Source organism: Marmota marmota, unplaced genomic scaffold, assembly GCF_001458135.2.
Source record: "Marmota marmota marmota unplaced genomic scaffold, marMar, whole genome shotgun sequence".
Lineage (NCBI taxonomy): Eukaryota > Metazoa > Chordata > Mammalia > Rodentia > Sciuridae > Marmota > Marmota marmota.
In genome coordinates this window covers 19,695,705-19,713,741 of record NW_025999977.1, presented here as the reverse complement: position 1 = coordinate 19,713,741, position 18,037 = coordinate 19,695,705, and the positions used below count along the sequence as shown (strand labels likewise).

Here is an 18,037-nt window from a genome sequence, read left to right as displayed (position 1 = left end):
TGTTGTAGATGGACATAATACCTTTATTTTATTTATTAATTTTTATGGGGTGCTGAGAATCAAACCCATACACATGCTAGGCAAGTGCTCTACTGCTGAGCCACAACCCCAGCCCCAGGAGAAAAAAAAAGAACTTATAATAATATATCCCATATAATTCGTGAAAGTCTAGAATAGTAACTCAGTTTTTCTTCTTGGGATGTTTCAAGATCAAACTATAGAGGGGTTCTTTGTCCCACTGAAAGCTTTTTCAAGAGAGGTAATCCATCTTTTCCTAAAATGGCAGACTTCAAACAAAACTCTGGGAAAATTTTGGAAACATTTTTGCCCAGTACCTACTCATACAATAACTACTTAAATTAAAACAAAAATAAAAGATTATAAGCACAAAAATTACAAAGATTGTGCAAACCTATCTATTTTTTTATTGTTGTAGTAGTTTAAAATGCTACATCACACAGACAACAACGTTATTAAAAGAATGATAGATTGAGTATAATTTACTGTATGAAGGAGTAGAATAAAATATGGTATTGCCACTGGATTCTAGAAGCCTTCAGACTCTAAAGTTACACACAAGAGAAACCACGTGGCATTCCACATAAAAAGTTCAGCTAATGCTTTTAACAGGTACAAACAAATGTCCCAAACAATGAATGACCTTAGATATCTTTACCTTATCTAGCTCATGAAGATTCTAAATTCCTTAAAACAAGAATCCTGATTACAAGTATTTCCTTTTAAGATTCTTTTTAAAAAAACTATTCTGTTTTCCCTCTACTTTCCCCTCTAATTCCATCTACAGTTGACAGTGGGTGGGAGCTTAACAAATGTTGACTGACAAATAGAAAATAATGTTTTCTCTTTTTCTCTGGCCCCCTTTCAATCTGTTTTCTACACTGTAGCCAGAGTGCCATTACTAAAACATGAATTTGATAATGCCACCCTCATCCCCAGATTTCACACTACACTCTGCATTCCTTTTCCATCATTTGTATGATAAAGACAAAATCCTTGACATGGTCCAAAAGACCCTGCGTGGCCTGCTCCCACTCCTCTCTTGAGCATGGAATCAGCTCTTCATACTCAGGGGCCTTCTCCCAGTGGCATGAACATGATGTACTATCTCCTATATCACTGACTTGACCTAGTTAATATTCCTTCACCTTTACCTGGTCAAATACTTCTCATACTTCAGATTTAAGCTGAATAATCACACCTCCAAAAAACCATTTTGTATTGGTCACTGCACACTATTTTAAATTCTCTTACTACCGTGCAGCAATTCTTCAAAATGCATACCATCATTTTAAATTTGCATTTGTTTTTTTAACTTAATGCTCCTCCTGGGGCTGGGGATGTGGCTCAAGCAGTAGCGCGCTTGCCTGGCATGCACAGGGCGCTGGGTTCGATCCTCAGCACCACATAAAAATAAAATAAAGATGTTGTGTCCACCGAAAACTAAAAAATAAATATAAAAAATTCTTTCTCTCTCTCTCTCTCTCTCTCTCTCTCTCTCTCTCTCTCTCTCTTTCAAAAAAAAAAATGCTTCTCCCCACTAGACTCTTTAATCTATAAAGTTAGGAACTATTTCTTAATTTACTCGCCATTACCCGAACCTAGTACTATGGCTCATACAAAACAATCAATATGTGTTGAATAAAGAAATGAATAAATGAATGCATGAGTGACAATGGTTGATGGATCTGGTCACAGTCATATAAAAAGGACTTTATTAAATGACATTTAGCACACTGCCATGTAATATTAAGCAATCATGTGTGCTTATGACCATTTAAATAGAGAAAGTGATGCTCACAATCTAGTATGAAATTTAAATATCTGTGACTCTAAAGCACATGGGACTTGTAGCTAGAGATCATAAGAAGCATAGCTTAATTTCTTATTGGTCATCCTTTTTTTCTTATTTTTAAGTGGGATGGCCATGGAATTCACTAATTCTTTCAAACTACTAGGAAACTATTAGTACTCTTAAGTAGAAACTTATTAAATAATAATGGTATAGGAGCACTTAGATGAGTATGATTCACTGAAAAAGCTCTGTATCCGATAAGCATCCATCACTCAGGAAAGATGACATTTTTGGACAGTTGAGTTCTGAGGCTGATTCTCAGGGTCAAAGAACATAAGTGATATATAAATTGGTTCTGTTCCTACAACCATTTTTATATGTATTGTTTTTCTCTTGAATAACACCTGAACCTGAAAAAGATGTCAACCTGAAGGAACTTATTCAGCAGATATGATGATGTCGGCTTGAGAATAAGAATGTTTATGCTCTCATCCAGACTCTGACACAGACCTGGTTATGACACATATGCCCATGTTTTCTCTCCATCAGTGCATATATAGATAAATAAGTAAAATTTGCTAGGCCCAAATAAACAGAGCAAGAAGGAAACTGAACTCATTCAATAAAAACAATCTGGAAACCCCTGGGTGCACAAGTTGTTTCAAGGCTCTGTAAGTCAAGGTGAGAAGAAACACAGAGCATCCTTATCAAATTCTTATTGTCTTTTTAGCAGTTCTTATTGTATTTGAAATTGGAGAGCAGCTAAAATATACACATTGTTACTAAGTTTAAAAAGGAATTGTAGTTGAGACAGGTAATGCAAATTTTGTTTTTAATATTTGATGGTCTATTTTTTTCTAAATTCTCTTTAATGAATGCATATTTGTTTTTGTAAGTTAGTTTTTTTAAAAATGTGACACAATCAGTGTAAACACTGGCTAGATGCAGGGTGTTGTTTATACTTCAATTGAATAGAAATAATCTATCCCTAGCCGTCAATACATGATTGGTGTTAGGAGAGGCATCCACTGTCAATTAATTATTCAATAGTCACTTGACACACATGAAACAGGGAAAATGAGCAAAATGGAGTCAATCCTTCTGGGAAGAAAGACTATGCCTTTATCACTCCATCTTCCATTTCTGTGAAAATCAAACAAATCCAGTCTTTTGTTTTCCTTCTAAGACTAGTGGTGATCTTTGTACTCTGTTTTCAGATCAAATTTTCAAACGAATCAATGCTCCAGAACAATCCTAATGGATTTGCTCTCCTGGGTTGCTTATGTATCAGGTACTATATTGTTCCAGTGTGTATCTGGGTAATTCCAAATTATTCATCTTATAGAAAGAACTATCATTTTCCAAAATAAAATGCATTTCAAATACATCTAATTCTGCTTCTCTTTAACATTACTTTTTTTTTTCCATGCTTTTCCTACTCTTAACTGTTCCTGATTATGCATGATCCCTGGATCCCTACATTAAAATGCATAGAAAAATTAAAAAATTTCATTTAAAACACCCTCCCACACAATACAAGCTGTCATTGTGTCATATTTGTTTCCTAATTTAAGAAAGGAAGTTATATTTCAGTAAATGGCCTTCTTTATCATTTAAAGTGGCATTAGGATACTTAGAGCAATATTTTTTCATAAAATAATATTCATTTTTGTTTTTATTAATCAGTGCAAAAGTGTGCAAACTTCAAATAATACTACTAAAATCATCATAGCAAATCTATCTTATTCATGATTTATAATTAAGTTAGATTTGGCAGAAGAAAAAATGTTCTGTTTTATTTTTGTAAAACATAACTCTAAAGTCTGATCTTAAATCCATGGAAATTTACTGGCAAAGCTAAAGTGCAGTATGGGCCACTGAATACACAGTCATCTATAATTACTTACGCCAAAATATACCTAAAACAAAAACCCACATGAAGACAGAGCACAATAAAATAATCCTTTACTGACCCTCACCCATCTCCTCCGGACTACAGAACACTCCTAAAGACAAGCTGTTTTTATTTCTAACTAACTCCCTTTGCTGTTTAAACAATTGCAAATTTTATCAAGTCTTCGTTTCCCTTAAAGTCAAGTGAGAGAACTGCCAAGTTCAATAAGATTTATAGAGGCTAGTTTCCCTTAGCAGAGTCAGCAAAAAAAGAAAAAAGAAAAAGAAAAACAAAGACATTACCCAATAAAACAAGCACACATAAAGCTTTTGTCCCCATAGCTTTCAAAATCAGATTTAATAATTCACCTTTCCCCCCATTTCAGCCACAAATGCCATTTATCCATGTGTTGATTGCCTTGATTTGACCCATAAGCTAGCCATCTACTTTAAATCCCGACATCCTCTCTCTGGCTTAGCCACTGATACATCCATGTTTTATCCTTTCACATCACTCACTCACTCACTCTGTTCATAGGTTTCACTGTCTGTATCTTGAATATTTTCCTTGGTCATTGTCATGTAACAACATGCAAGAAACAGCCAGAAAACTAAATTTTATTTGTAAAGGGGTGGAAAAAGAAAAAAAAAAAAACTTAGGTATGATTTTGTTGTTTAATTCCATACTGTTTCAAGCCCCAAGAACCACAGAAATTACAACTTGGCTTCCGATACTCAGATAAATGTCATTAGCTGAATATCCTTAGAAAATCTCTTGCAATTGCTCACATGCATCCTCTGTTTATTAGCCTGCAGAAGCTTCCCAATCCAGCTACATCTAAATTTCTCTATTATCTTCCTAAGGCATTTGTTAATCAAGAAATATGTTATTTAATCTCTAACATTTCTAAACATTAGCTGACCTGTCTCACACTTCAGGAAATCACGAAAATCACAAAATTTGACTTAAATATGACAAATGTTGGACTTGGAGATAACCATGGAAACCAATATTATTGCCAAAAACCCTCCTCCTGCTAGTAAAGCAGATCTTCACATCCCCTCCTCTTTTTCCACAACCAAGAGCTGATCTTTACACTCTATTTGAAAAGGCAGGGGGGCACTGCCCTGTGAACTCTGTCTCTCTTGTGCTTTACCACAATATCCACGTGGACATTCTCAACCATGGCCCTGGGGAATCTCTCCTGCACTTTGTTTTTCACCATTTCTCAGTCTTTTGGATGCATGTCTGCATCTTACCGGCAAAGTTTGTGTATTATGGATTTAGTGGTTGTAGAAGGGACAAACACTGGTTGGTCATTCAGGTAGGCAATGGTCCTATGAGTAAAGAGACCAGCTAGCCAAAGCAACCCAGGAATGAAAACAGAGCTCATTCTACCTGCCTCTTGGATGGAAGTGGGGTTGATCCAAAGGACTCCCAGAGGGCAACTGAACCTGGCAGAGGGAGACTGCTCAACCACTAAGAGGGTGTGAAGGAAAGTGCTGTGGGACTTGGTAAGGCAGAGTGGCCTCCAGAATCAGGCCTTCACCTCAAAGCGAACTGCCACTTGTGGTCCAGAGAAGGAAGGCCCCATGCACCAGCCCGGTCCCACCTGCCTTACCCTACCTCCCCGCGCCCTGACATGAGCACAGCTTCTGGGGGTCGCCATTGGGCCTTACCTTGGCTGCAGTCCTTGCCACGGAAGCCGGTCCTCGAGCAGTCGCACACCGCCTGGTCGTCCACCACGGAGCACACGCCTCCATTGAGGCACACCCCGCCCTCGCCCTCTTCGCCAGCCTCGCACGGGCTCCCACCGCCGCTGTTGGGCGGTTCATCGTCCAGCTTCACCTCCCCACTGTCCACTGGCAGGGCCTGGGAGGAATTGACCCTCACGTCGCGAATCCACCCTTTGAAGGGCTCGCGCTCCCTCACCGAGGCCAATGTGAGCTTGAGTGCCGCGGCCCGCAGTTCCGGGGGCAGTCCACCCACGAAGAGGCCACTGAACACCGTCATGTCCCTGCGCTTGGACTTCACTTCCACCCACTTTGCCTCCACATGGTCGATGAAGAGCGTGGTGTTTCGGAATTGGCGACGGATGCGCACGTTGTGCCAGGCGCCGTCGTTGACCGGAGTGTCGGCCAGTAGCGTGGCAGGCTCGGCACAGAAAATGGAGAAGCTGAGCTGCAGGCGGCCACCACGGGTGAGGATCAGCTCCAGAAAGTCGCAGAAGCCCTCGTCGTCAAAGTAGAGGACCAGGCCGCGGGCGCTGCGCGTCTTGAGCTGGAAGCTCATCTCGCTCTCGCAGCAGGCATTCCACTTGGGGAAGCGCGTCCACTGGCCCTCAGCGCCCGGGAACTCCAGCCCGCTGCCCAGCTCTGCCCAGCAGCCCAGGAGCAGCAGCGAGAGGCATAGCAGAAAGCAACCCCCGCGCTGGAGAAGCGCCGTCCCCATGCTCGGGGCTGGGGTGCGGCGGGGGGGTGCCGGGGCCGACAGGGTCAAAATGGTCCTGGACACCGTGATGAAGAAATAAGGGTCCCAAGGGCAAGTAGGGCAAGGGTATAGGCCGGAGTGGGAGCGTTGCGCCCTCCACTAGCTCTTTTTTTTCTTCTTCTCCTCTTCCAACAACCCTTACCTTTCTCCTTATAGTCCCCTTCCGACTGGAAAACGTAGACCCCAGTGGTACAGGGCAGCAACAGAACTTCCAGACCAAAGGGAGGATACACTTTGGAGGCAACGTTCTGAAAAAAGCGTCAACAGAAGATCAAGGAAAATCACTGATCCATTTGCAGCAGGTGATCTAGATTAAGGGCATCTATGGTGTTGACAGATACTTCACTCCTCCAAATGTCAGGTACCTCCAGTGTGGTACCAGACAAAAGGGAAGCAGTTACAGTCAGTGAGAAGCACCCACCTTTCTCAAGGAATCGCAAGAAGCAGGCAATGAACCAATATCCTTGGATGCTTGTGACTGCCTCAGTGTTTCCCTTCCAGATGCAGTGTCCCAAACCAGAACGGAGAGGGGGATTCTTTGCCTCTTGAGGGCACCACTTATTAACCCCAAAGTAGCTTCAAAGACCTGCTTCTTCTGTCATATCAAGGACTTCCAGCACCACTGCAGCCTAAGCCAAATTCCTTGTGCATGGCCTGCCAGGCTGGATTGCACTTCTCTTTTAAACCTCCCCAAGAACAGGCCTCAAACCCACAAGTTGTGAAACAGCCAGAAGCTGTTAGATGTGGAAATTACAACAGCTCCTCTTCTTTTTCCTCCGCCTCAGCAAGGCCAAGCTAAGATGCCAGCATATCAATTGGTTGTGTGATGGCGATGCATTTTGGTTTTATATGGTCCTTTTATAAGGACCCAGAAATCTGTAGAAAATTAAAATTAAGATCTAAGGTCAATTACAGTATCATGCAAATAATCATTCAACTCAGAAAGCAAGTATATAAGCCAAATAATTAACCTTATTGGATAGAGGGGTTTTTTTTTGTCCTGACCTACAAGTAAGGCCTGGTGTTTCCCAATAGCTAATATCACAGTCTTACAACAATTATATCCTTGTGGTTTATTATAACTGTTATTAGCTAACTCATGTTTTAAAAAGAGGTGATTATGGTTATCTTTTTATTTTTAAAGAAAATATAATTCTTAAAATGTATTAGAAGTGAAAAAAGGCCTTTTTAAGGATTTCTTCTTTTACTCTGTGCTAGTTACCTGGACAATTAAAACAACCTATTCAGATTTCATTAAATAGCAAATTTTACTATAGACAAAGTAGATCAAATTGTTGGCAGGAAGCTGCCAACTTAGATTTGTATAGCATTCCTACCATTTTATTTCTCTCAGAGTAGGAATATTGATGATTTCTTGGGAGTCTCTTTTAAGATTTCAAACAAACATATTCTTTCTTTTTATTAAAGAAATGATCTGTTTTAGGAGAAAATATCTAATTGGAGCCAGATATATACTATTAGCAATATTTATGAGTCAAATGTTGTATTATTTTTACTCTAAAGATGGTTATTTAATATTTTGCCTAACAGTGTAGTGATCTAACTCCTCCTCAAGTCGTTATCTGGCTGTCAGCCCTAGGATTGGTGTGGTCAGAACAGCAGTTGGCATGTATGTCACCTCAGTTACTATGGCTCCAGGATGTTAGGATTTAAGACCATACCTTTGAATCACTCAACATGCTATTAAATTTCTTCTCTTTATTCAACTCTAATCTAACAGCTTCTTGAAATGGTACATAAAGCACACATACTAATTTTTTTTCTGTCTTTTTTTGGTGCAAAATAAATTATTCCTACATTTTGAAAATAACACAAATATATCATCTGGTCATATAAAAAACATATTTTTTTCTTCACCACTTCTCACTATTTTTCCACTTTCCCCCATCCCCACTGAAACACATATACACACATACACACACACACACACACACACACCAAATTTATTGCTTGGACACAGAAGCTCACTATCCAATTAACACTTTTTTTCCCTACAAGCTGAAACTAGCAGTAATTTATGGCACCGCATTGTGCTGCTGCTCCACCATGGAGAGAGCTAAGAACATTTCTCTTCAGTTCAGAACAGTCCCTACAGGTGTCAGCTGGGAGCCACCAAGCTAGGGGATCCCATTTCAAGTTCCTCCCCAGATGAAATAGATGACTGGTTCTCTCTCTTTCAACAGACACACATGCACACACACACACTGCTAACGAGCAAAAAGAAGTAAAAATTTCAGTAGTTGATTTATTATGGCTGATACATTCCACATCATCAGCAATTACCAGTCACATCTTTTCTACTCCTGTGCCAAGCCCAAAGAAAGATGCTCTTAAAAAATCATTAATAATAGCATATTATTCAACATACTTTCATTTTTTAAAATGGAGTCAAGAATTTGCTAAATTTTCAGTAATTTGCAAAATAAACCTAGAACGTCACAGTCAAAAGTAGTACTTTGAATCCATCCTCAAACTTGTATTAGAAAGCCGTTTGTGTCTGTATGTGTGTGTGTGTGTATAGTGTGTGTATGTGTGTGTGTGTGTGTGTGTGTGTGTGTAAGAGAGAAAGAGAATCTGTTGGAGCTGATTATTTTATTAATTGATTTTGTGTAAAACACATAACCTTTTTCCTCTCCTGCTCTCCTCCACTAATACAAACCTTGACTTTTTTTTTTTTTTAAGGAATGGAGGAGAAGGGAGGTTGTGCTAGAGGAATAGATGTATATTCCTACCACAAGGGAGGTCAACTGGCTCTCCCGGTTCTTAGAGGAAGCTCATTGTGTGTGAGAGAGCATCTGTATTTATATGGAGAAAGAGGATTCTCTCTAGGTGCCGGAAAGACCTGATGAGTTCACAAATTAGAGGATTGAAATAAAAGGAACTGAAAAACAATCTTACTGCAGCCAAAACAAGAAGCGCTCTAATTCAAAAGCTGACTAACAGCCTCATTAATCTTTTCTTTCGTTTCTAGAATCAAATTCATTTCCAACTCACTGGAAGAATCAATACAGTATGCTCATCAGCTGCAGTTGCATTTATTTTAATATGTTTATAATTTCTCTCTCTCTCTCTGTCTCTCTATCTATCTCTCTCACACACACACACACACACACACACACACACACCCCTTTCCATGCACCCTTCAATATATATCCTCATAAAGAACCTGAAATCTTTGAGAAGTACCTGTCTTTTTGCTTCTGGCTTTTGGAAAGTACCTCAATAACGAACGTATGCCCAAAATTCTCCCTGGCTTTCCCGCCCAGTCTCTAAGCCCCATCTGTAACACTAGTGCAGTTTCTTGGAGCCTGAAGTCTACTGCACAAATTAAGAAGAGGCATAGTGTGGATGGGTGAGGAAGGAAAGGATAGATATAGAAGTAGATTTATTTTAGTGCTTTGATTTCTAGCCGACCTGTTCTTTTCTTTCTTTTGGTAATAAATCTCTGCATTTAGCCTCTAAGTTACTACCCAAGTCCCACCATCTCATCTTCTTCTTACCATTTAAAAGGCTTCATGCAAACAACCAAGATCTACACTCCTCCACCCTCCCACCACCCATCCTTCCCTGTGCATTTGTGGCAAATCCTGGCTCAGTTACAACAGAGAAAGATATCCTTCTCCAGCTTGCCTCGCCCCATCCCCTCCCCCCAACCCAAATGAGCTTCTTTACCTGCCCGGTTATTCCCCTTAGCTCGAGCCAGAGCCTGAAGCATGCATCGGTCAAAGAGAATTTCCTGAGGTCTACGGATAAGGCGACTGCTGCTGCCTTTTCAGAGGCGTCAGGCTTGAGCGTCTATCTCCAGGAGTGCGGGAGGGGAGAACATGCAACGGAGGGGAGCAGGAGGAGGAGGAGGAGGAGGAGGAGGAGGAGGAAAAAGCTGGGAAGGAAGAGGCGGTGGTGGAGCCCGAGAAGGCTGGGTTACGTGACGCCGGGTGCTGTCCTTCTGAAAGAGAAGGGCGGAGCTGAGATCTCCGCAGTACCATGGAGAGCGGCGAGCCGGTCTTCTGGCTGGGGAATAGGTGGGCTAGGCAGGCGGAAGCAGCCCCTCCAGGTCTGGATGCTGCGGAGCGAGGTGCTTCTACCTTTGCATCTTCCTTTGCAGGGGGAGCCCGGTCCTGGGGGCGGGGACCTGCCGCAAGCGCTTCTAACTTGTCACCACCCTCCCTCCCCCACCCGAGACAGAGACACACACATACAGAGAGAGAGAGAGAGAGAGAGAGAGAGAGAGAGAGAGACCAAGAGAACCACGTAGCTTACTGAGCATGCCCAGGCCCCTGTTAGACCCACGGAAAGCTTGTGGAGATTCCACTTCTCCGGGGTTCCGTCGTGATTGGGCGGGGGTACCTGAGAGGGTGCCAGGACAGGGCTTGGCAACCAAAGAGAAGGTGCCAAGGAGTGGATGAACCCTGGCTTTAATTGTGCACCTTGATCTCGTGCTTGGAACCCTTGAAAACCTAGCAGCTCTTCGAGGAATTCAGGGACAGACGGGACTCTCAAAGGCACTAGCGTTCTCCAAGATCCAGTGTTCCTGCCCCACCCCTTACTGTGGCCTTGGCCTTAGTGATCACACTAGATCATCTTCACCATCTGCCTAACCTGTGCCAGAAAATATGTAAGAGAGACCCACCAGGCTTACGCGCCAACTTGGAGACCAGACTCCGGTGTCTGACAAGGTGCTTTTCGCTGCAACCTCCGGTTATCCTCCAGCTTTCCGTGCTCTGCCTTGGTCGTGGACATCCTGAGCTGAACCAAGTTCTCTACCTGTTTAACTCTTCCCTCTGTCTCCTTCCCTTTGCGGTCGGTAAAACCTGGAGAAAGTGAAACTCAGTGCGAGGCTTTCACTGTAAAACTGGGCATGCCCAGTAGGCATTGCTGGATCTGGCGAGAAAGGAGTTAACTCCAAGGGAGTTTGCAGATTAGAAGGTAGAGAGAAGTCTGGAGTCTATGGCTTTAAAATATGGTGTTGGTCCTATGGACATTTAAATTCCTATCCCTGTTATATTTCTACCGCCCAGTTGGTTTTGGAGCAGAAACAGCAGATGTTTTTATTTCAACATCACAAACCTAATGGCTTCAGTCTCAAATGCTATAAGCTAAGACAATTTTCTGCCTCCAGGCCCTATAAAGCAAGAACGAAAAAACTGGACAAATTCAGGAGCACTGAAATAATATACATCCCAAATACAATATTCATTTCCTTCCAGAGAAATCAGAATTCATTACTCTGATAAGCCTATTTAAACTTGCACTACTTTTGTAAGAAACTAAATAGCCCGAAGGCAGGAACCACAGGTTTTTAATATTTTTATTGCCTTTAGGAAGACAGTTTGGTCAAGTGGTTACCTGTGTGGGAAATAGAATTAGATTGTCTAAGCTTCAATTTCCATCTTCAACATTTATTATCTATGACCTTGACAGCATCCTTAACTTTATGATGCCTCAATCACCTCATCTGTAAAATGGATATAATAGACCTGACTTCATGTAAAGATAAACTAATGAATACATAAAATATTTGGAACTATGTGTTAAGTAACTACTAGCTATATTTATTAGTTATTCCTAGCCCATTCTCTATTCTGTTTGACCAAGCATTTTTTGGAAACCCAGGTTCCTTGATGATCAAATAGGGGTACTGGTAATTGCCAATTTGTTCCAGAGAACTATCTTGGATATGAAACAATAACTGTTAGCTAAATTTTTTAAAGTACAAATAAAATTTTAAATAAAGTATAGCTACCTTAGAGCAATAATTCATCTAAAGTTATGCAGTCATTAAGTGAACATGAAACAAACAAACTAAAGTCTATTTAACTCAGGGTTTTTGATTTTTGTTTTCTTTCAACTTTTCCTGTTATTTATCAGTAGGGTCTAGAGCAAATAGCATAGAAGCTACAGCCAGATGTGTCAATTGTAGAACTTAAGTTTATTGCAAAAATAAGTGGAATGGACAGTGTATTTTCAGGAATCAAATCTAAAATGATTTCATGTGTACATTCAAGAGTGAATATTACAGTAGAGGCAGCAGAGTTTAAAGGCACTCTTAACAGTCAAAGCCATGTTTTTCACCTAGATTGTTAAAAACCCGCTATTGACCCACTAGTATATCTGATCTGAACAATTGTGTAGTGTATTTCATTTTCCTTTACAAACTTTGATCTTCACCATGGCTACAGGATGTTTGTAATGTCATGGTTTTAAGCTTTTCTCTGTGCTTCTCTTATTTAAAAAAATTAACATTTTTATGCTTCATGCATAAATTTTAAAACAAAGAGTCCTCCGTACTTACCTTCTCTCCAGTTACATGCACACAAACTATAGGAACTGAGGGACAAGATTAAGTGTTGCAGTATATTCCTTCTGCAACTAATTATCAGATTTAAATTACCTATTGTGTCTAGACTTATTCGAATGGTCACAAATGTTTTTCTTTTCCCCATAAATATATAAAGGGAAAACTATCAATCTGTACTCAGAATGAAAAAAGATATCACATGGCTCAACGCCAAAAGTTCTAAATTTATTTTCATGTATTAGTTCCTCTGTTGTTTCTATGTAAATTGCCTCAAATCTCTAAGCATAAATTTTCTCAATGATAAAATGAGGATAAGGGCATCCAGTTATAAGATATACTGAGGATAATTCCAATGTTGAATATTAAATGTGCACCTACCCCATGCCAACCAGTGTTTTGAGTGCTTCATTTACACTAACTTATTTAATCTTCACAGCTCTAAGAGACAGATTCTAGGATTTCACCAAGGAGAAAAATAATACATAAACCAACCAAGATAATTAGAGTCACATACCTATTAAGTACAATTGTGAGGAAGGATACAAACTCAAGACTGTGATCGTGATCACCTTGAGACATATTACGTCTCAGCAAATGATCAAATACACATACCAGAATCAGCAGAAGGCAACCGCTAATAAATGTTAATTCCTTTTATTTCCTAAGAATATTCAGTAAAATTAGACTACTTTCACATGAGTGTATAATTTTTCAGTAATTAGAAGGTAGAATGTGATTTTTAAAAGGCTACAAATCACTGCTTTAATAAGTTATCAATCTACAGTAGAGAAAGCACATGGATAAGTACTTGAGAATAGAGGTTCAGTTCTTGGTGCACCTGCTGGAGAGACTTTGATGTGGGAACCCTGCAGGGTGTTTAATGGGCAATGTTTTAAATCTAGGGCAGTGCTGATACCTATGCATATTCTGCCATGCCTGTTTCCATCCCTCTTCTCCCCACAGTGTCAAAAAACCTCTCTGACAGGAATAGCAGATGCTAAACTAAATTTATAAGAAGTCCCTGCCAGGGGGTTATCTTTCTCACTCAATTAATTGCACATTTGAGCCCATCATTGTTATTTCTTTAATGATTTATTTCTCCTCCTATACATATAATTTTCTTAACTACCCCTACCCCCAACCTCACTCCACGCTCAAGCCTTGTTATTTGTGACTGCCAAATTCCAGAAACAAAATTTTTCATGCATTAGACTTTGGCTTTGTACTTATTTTCATTGGATCCAGACAATCAGTTAACTTGTTTAGCTTAACCAGTTCTATTTGATTTACCTTACTTGGCTGTTAAGAGCAAGGGATTTATGCTAAACTTATAGATGCCAGTGAAATCCAGAGCTCTATTGTATCTTTACTTTATTTCAGCCTGTTTCTGCCCCTAGAATCTGTGGAATCAATTCTCTGAGCCAGCGTCTTGAAATATCTTGTGGTTAGCTTTATAAACACAGCCTGTGTGATTTTATATTGAATCCATAGGTTTGGTTCTGTTTGTTTGTTTCCATTTCTATCACTTCTCTAGCTACTATCTCTCTCCTTTTACATAGTTTTAAGTCTTGTTCTTTCTAGGCTCTCTCCTTTTCCTCTTATTTTTATGTTTGCCTTTCCAATCCACTTTTTCCTATTTAATATACTTTTTCACAAACATACACACACAAATACACATAATTGAGTATCTTTTTAATGTAATTTTTAATTATTACAGCAGAATGCATTACAATTCTTATTACACATATCAAGCACAATTTTTCATATCTCTGGTTGTATACATAGTATATTCACACCAATTCGTGTCTTCATACCTTTATTTTGGATAGTAATGATCATCACATTCCACCATCATTAATTACCCCATACCTCTCCCTTCCCCTCCAACCCCTCTACGCTGTAAAGTTTGTCCATTCCTCCCATGCTCCTGCTCCCTATGAATATCTTGATAATAAAGAAAATGGTAGATATTCCCATTGGAATTTCATAAATTAGAGCAATGGTATCCTCCCTTTATGTATAAAAAAAAAGGCAGACTTTTGAAGTCACTTGAGAAACAGAATAAAGAAGAGTTTTATTTTAATAAGAGTTTTGCTCCTGCTAAAGAAAAAAGGAAACAAAGTTGAGATGAACCAAACCCTAACTTATATTTGTGCAGTGGAGTTAGAGCCTGGAGTTGGGTGAGCCTGGAGTACAATAGCAGGCAGGTTACTTTTCTCTAGACCAAGGGAAGCAGATTGAAATGCGTAGGAAATTGGCACAAGTGAGACAGACCAAACAGAGGATACAAATGGGACTGTGTCCACCAAAAAGCTGCACACTTCTCTAAAAAGGGCATTTACTCCAGCTCCAGCAGCATGTGGTCATGTGGGTCTAATATTGCCAGATCAGATGATTTTTCAGGAAAAGTTAGAAACCTGACGTTTTATGTCAAATGTTTGGATTAAAAAAAAAAAAAAAAAACCTTAGCTTCTTAAAAAAGTAATCACCATCAACAAAAACACAATTCTATACAGGATAAAGTACACCTGTGCTAGATGGAGATGGCCCACAGCTTCTAGTGTGTCAGCTCATGGTGTGTATACCTACACACTCACAATCACGTATTAGTTTTCTCTCTGTTCAATATTTCAAGTTATCTTTTTGTGTTCTAAATCCAGTAAAGCATATAGAGTAGATAAATAGGTACAGCCACAATTGGAGGTTTATCTTTTTTTAGAAGATAAAAATGTTTTTGTTTTTTTGGTTTTTTTTTTAGAAAAAAATAGCATAGTATTTTAGAATCAGTGAATTCGGAGTTACAAATTGTTCCTAGATGCAGTTTTGCAATTATCTTTGTATGGCACTCAGGCAAATCTCCCAGCTTCTCCTACATTGATGTCTGCTTGCAATATGTTGTGGGTTCAACTGTTTCCCTTCTAAAGATATGTTGAAGTGCTAAACCAATCTATAGATATGACTTTATTCAGAAATATGGTCTTCACAGATGTAATCAAATTAGGATTACATCAGACTGGACTAATGCAGAGCTCTAAATACAATTACTGGCATTATTAAGGAAAAAAGAGATCTTTAAGACATGAAGGAGAAACAAGAAAGATGGTCATAAAGACAAAGGCAAATTGGAGTGATGAAGCTAGAAGCCAAGGAATGCCAGGAAGTGCCTGCCACCATCAGAACTCAGAAGGAGGCGTGGAACTAACTCTAATATAGAGGCTCAAAAAAGGAGCCTATCTTGCTGCCTCTTTAATTTCAGACTTTCAGCTCCCAGAATTGTAAGAGAATAAATTTCTATTACTTTAAAAGATCCAGTTTGTTACAACCTTTTATGATAACCCTGGAAAATGAATACAGTAAACACAATAGAGAGGATGGGGAAAAGTAGGTATGAAGAATACTAATATGGGGTAACTTGTGAGATGATTTTTTTAAATCTATATAACAGTCTTAAAAAAAGTAATCCCCCCAAACCAAGTATGACTTAGAAATTCAATTTAAAGTGTCCTCAAACTCTTGCATTGCTCTTATCCAAGAGCCAGATCTAAGACCAAACCCTACATTGTTCTTCACTGTACCATTCTATTACTTTTCCAAAGAAAAAAGCTATAAAATGTAATATTAATTATTATTCTATAGTCTACATTAATTGTTAAAAATTGAATATAAGGAGAAAAGAATACCACAATAGAAAGAGCAACAATACCTTCCACAAAAATGGACACATCTCATTTTAGTCATATGTAGACCTTACATAGGGCACAACAGCTCTTTGGTGGCCTTGGACTGACCCAGTTCTCCTCACTTCTTTCTTGTAGTTCTCAAGAATAACTATGGAATGTTCTGGAGTTGCAGTATTTTAAAACAGGGAGGAACTGCCTGAAACAGTCTTGTTTCTGCCCTCCCTACGAAATGTGACATCTTGCATTATGGCAGAACTGGTTGGGAAAACCCTGGAAGTATGATGTCCTTCAGTGTGTCCCGGTGAGTCCTGTGGTCCTTGAAGTGTGCAACCCTTTGGGTCTTTCAACTAAAGGACAAGTGGGGTACTCCCAGCTAAGACTTCATTCACCATGGGTAGCTTTCTTGAGCCTACAAGCAATGGTTCACAATGAGTCCTAGGCTTCTTCCTTCTAATGTCCCTGGCTACTTGTCTGTAAGTAATAAATCTGCTTCATGGAACTCATTGTATGTGAGTATGTTCTGTCTCAACAGACGAAAACAAGTTTAAATAAATTGAACCTGTGTTTAACAGAGGATATGAAGATAAGAAAAAGGAATATTCTAGTCTTCCAGTGATTTATTATCAACAATATTTTAAAAATAAAATGTATTTACAGTAACAATAAAAGACCCCTAATTTTTAGATCTTGATAAATTTCAAAAAGTGAACACATCTGTATCATTGTCACCAACATAAAATATTAGAATATTAAACTCACACTCCTTTCATCTATCCCCTTCTCCATAAACTTAAACTATATCTTGATTTTCAACCCCCACAAACTAGTTTTCCCTGTTTTTCCAATTGATACAAATGGTATAGCTCAATGTTCTCTCTCTTGTCTGGTTTCTTTTGCTCAACGTTATATTTGTATGATCTATCCATTTTGGTGCATGCAAGAGTAGTTTGTTCATTCTCAATAATATGATCAGTTTCATAAACACATTAATATTTATTTATCTATTCAATTGTCAATAAATATTGCAGTTTTCAATAGATATTACAAATAATATCTTACAAATAATATCATAAACAATTTTGTATATTATTTTGTGAAATATGTCCACAATTCCACTAGTCCATGCTTGAGGACAGAGTTGCCAGATCATGGGTTATCTTTGGTAGGTGTTGCCTAACAAATTTCCAAAGTTTTAAAACTTCATACTCTGAAAATAAATGTGTGAGATTTTTTCACTTTCTGGCCAACAAATAATTATCAATAACCTTGATTTTAGATATTTTGGTTGATCATGCTGGTATGTCATTATGGGTTTATTTTTTATTATAATCATGATTTGATGATGCTAAGCCCTTATTTATATGTTTATTGGCCATTAGAACATCCATTGTTGAAAAGTAGACTATTTATCTTTGGTCCATTTTCTATTTGAAAATTAATTGTAAAAGTTCTCTGTACATTCTAGACATAATCTCATTTACACTTAAAAATATTGAAATACCCTGCCCCAGCACATGCACACACTGTACAAGCTTACCAAGAGAAAATTTAAAGGTTAGTGTAATCTAATTCATTAATATTTTTTGTTGATTGTTTTATATGTCCTGTATGAGAAATGTTGGCTCTCTTGAGACATATTCTCCTATGTTACATTGTAGACCAGAGAGAGAGAGAGAGAAAGAGAAAGAAAATTCTTTATATTTAGATCAACATTTTATCAGAGAGTAATTCCCCCCCAAAAGATATTCAGTTAACCTAGAATTATATAATAAAAGATTATTATTTCCCCAGTAATCTGTATTTTTATCTTTGTGAAAAATCAAGCATTAATATATGTGAGA

General features: G+C 38.8%; 1 protein-coding gene across 44 annotated transcripts in view; it reads right to left on the bottom strand.

Moving 5' to 3' along the window:
* Positions 1-11,064, bottom strand: part of Nrxn1 (neurexin 1) — a 1,091,229-nt gene extending 1,080,165 nt beyond the window's left edge. For 42 of the 44 annotated variants that reach the window (XM_048804357.1, XM_048804361.1, XM_048804363.1 and 39 more), the window contains exons 1-2: positions 9,891-10,070; positions 5,387-7,073 (exon numbers count right to left, since the gene is read on the bottom strand). In XM_048804357.1, the coding sequence (XP_048660314.1) occupies positions 5,387-6,158 (772 nt within the window). In that variant the 5' untranslated portion in view covers positions 6,159-7,073; positions 9,891-10,070. Of the gene's footprint in view, positions 1-5,386; positions 7,074-9,890; positions 10,071-10,848 lie in introns of those variants that run through there. The other 2 variants (XM_048804358.1, XM_048804359.1) reach the window with 2 other exon arrangements.
* Positions 11,065-18,037: the final 6,973 nt, after the last annotated feature.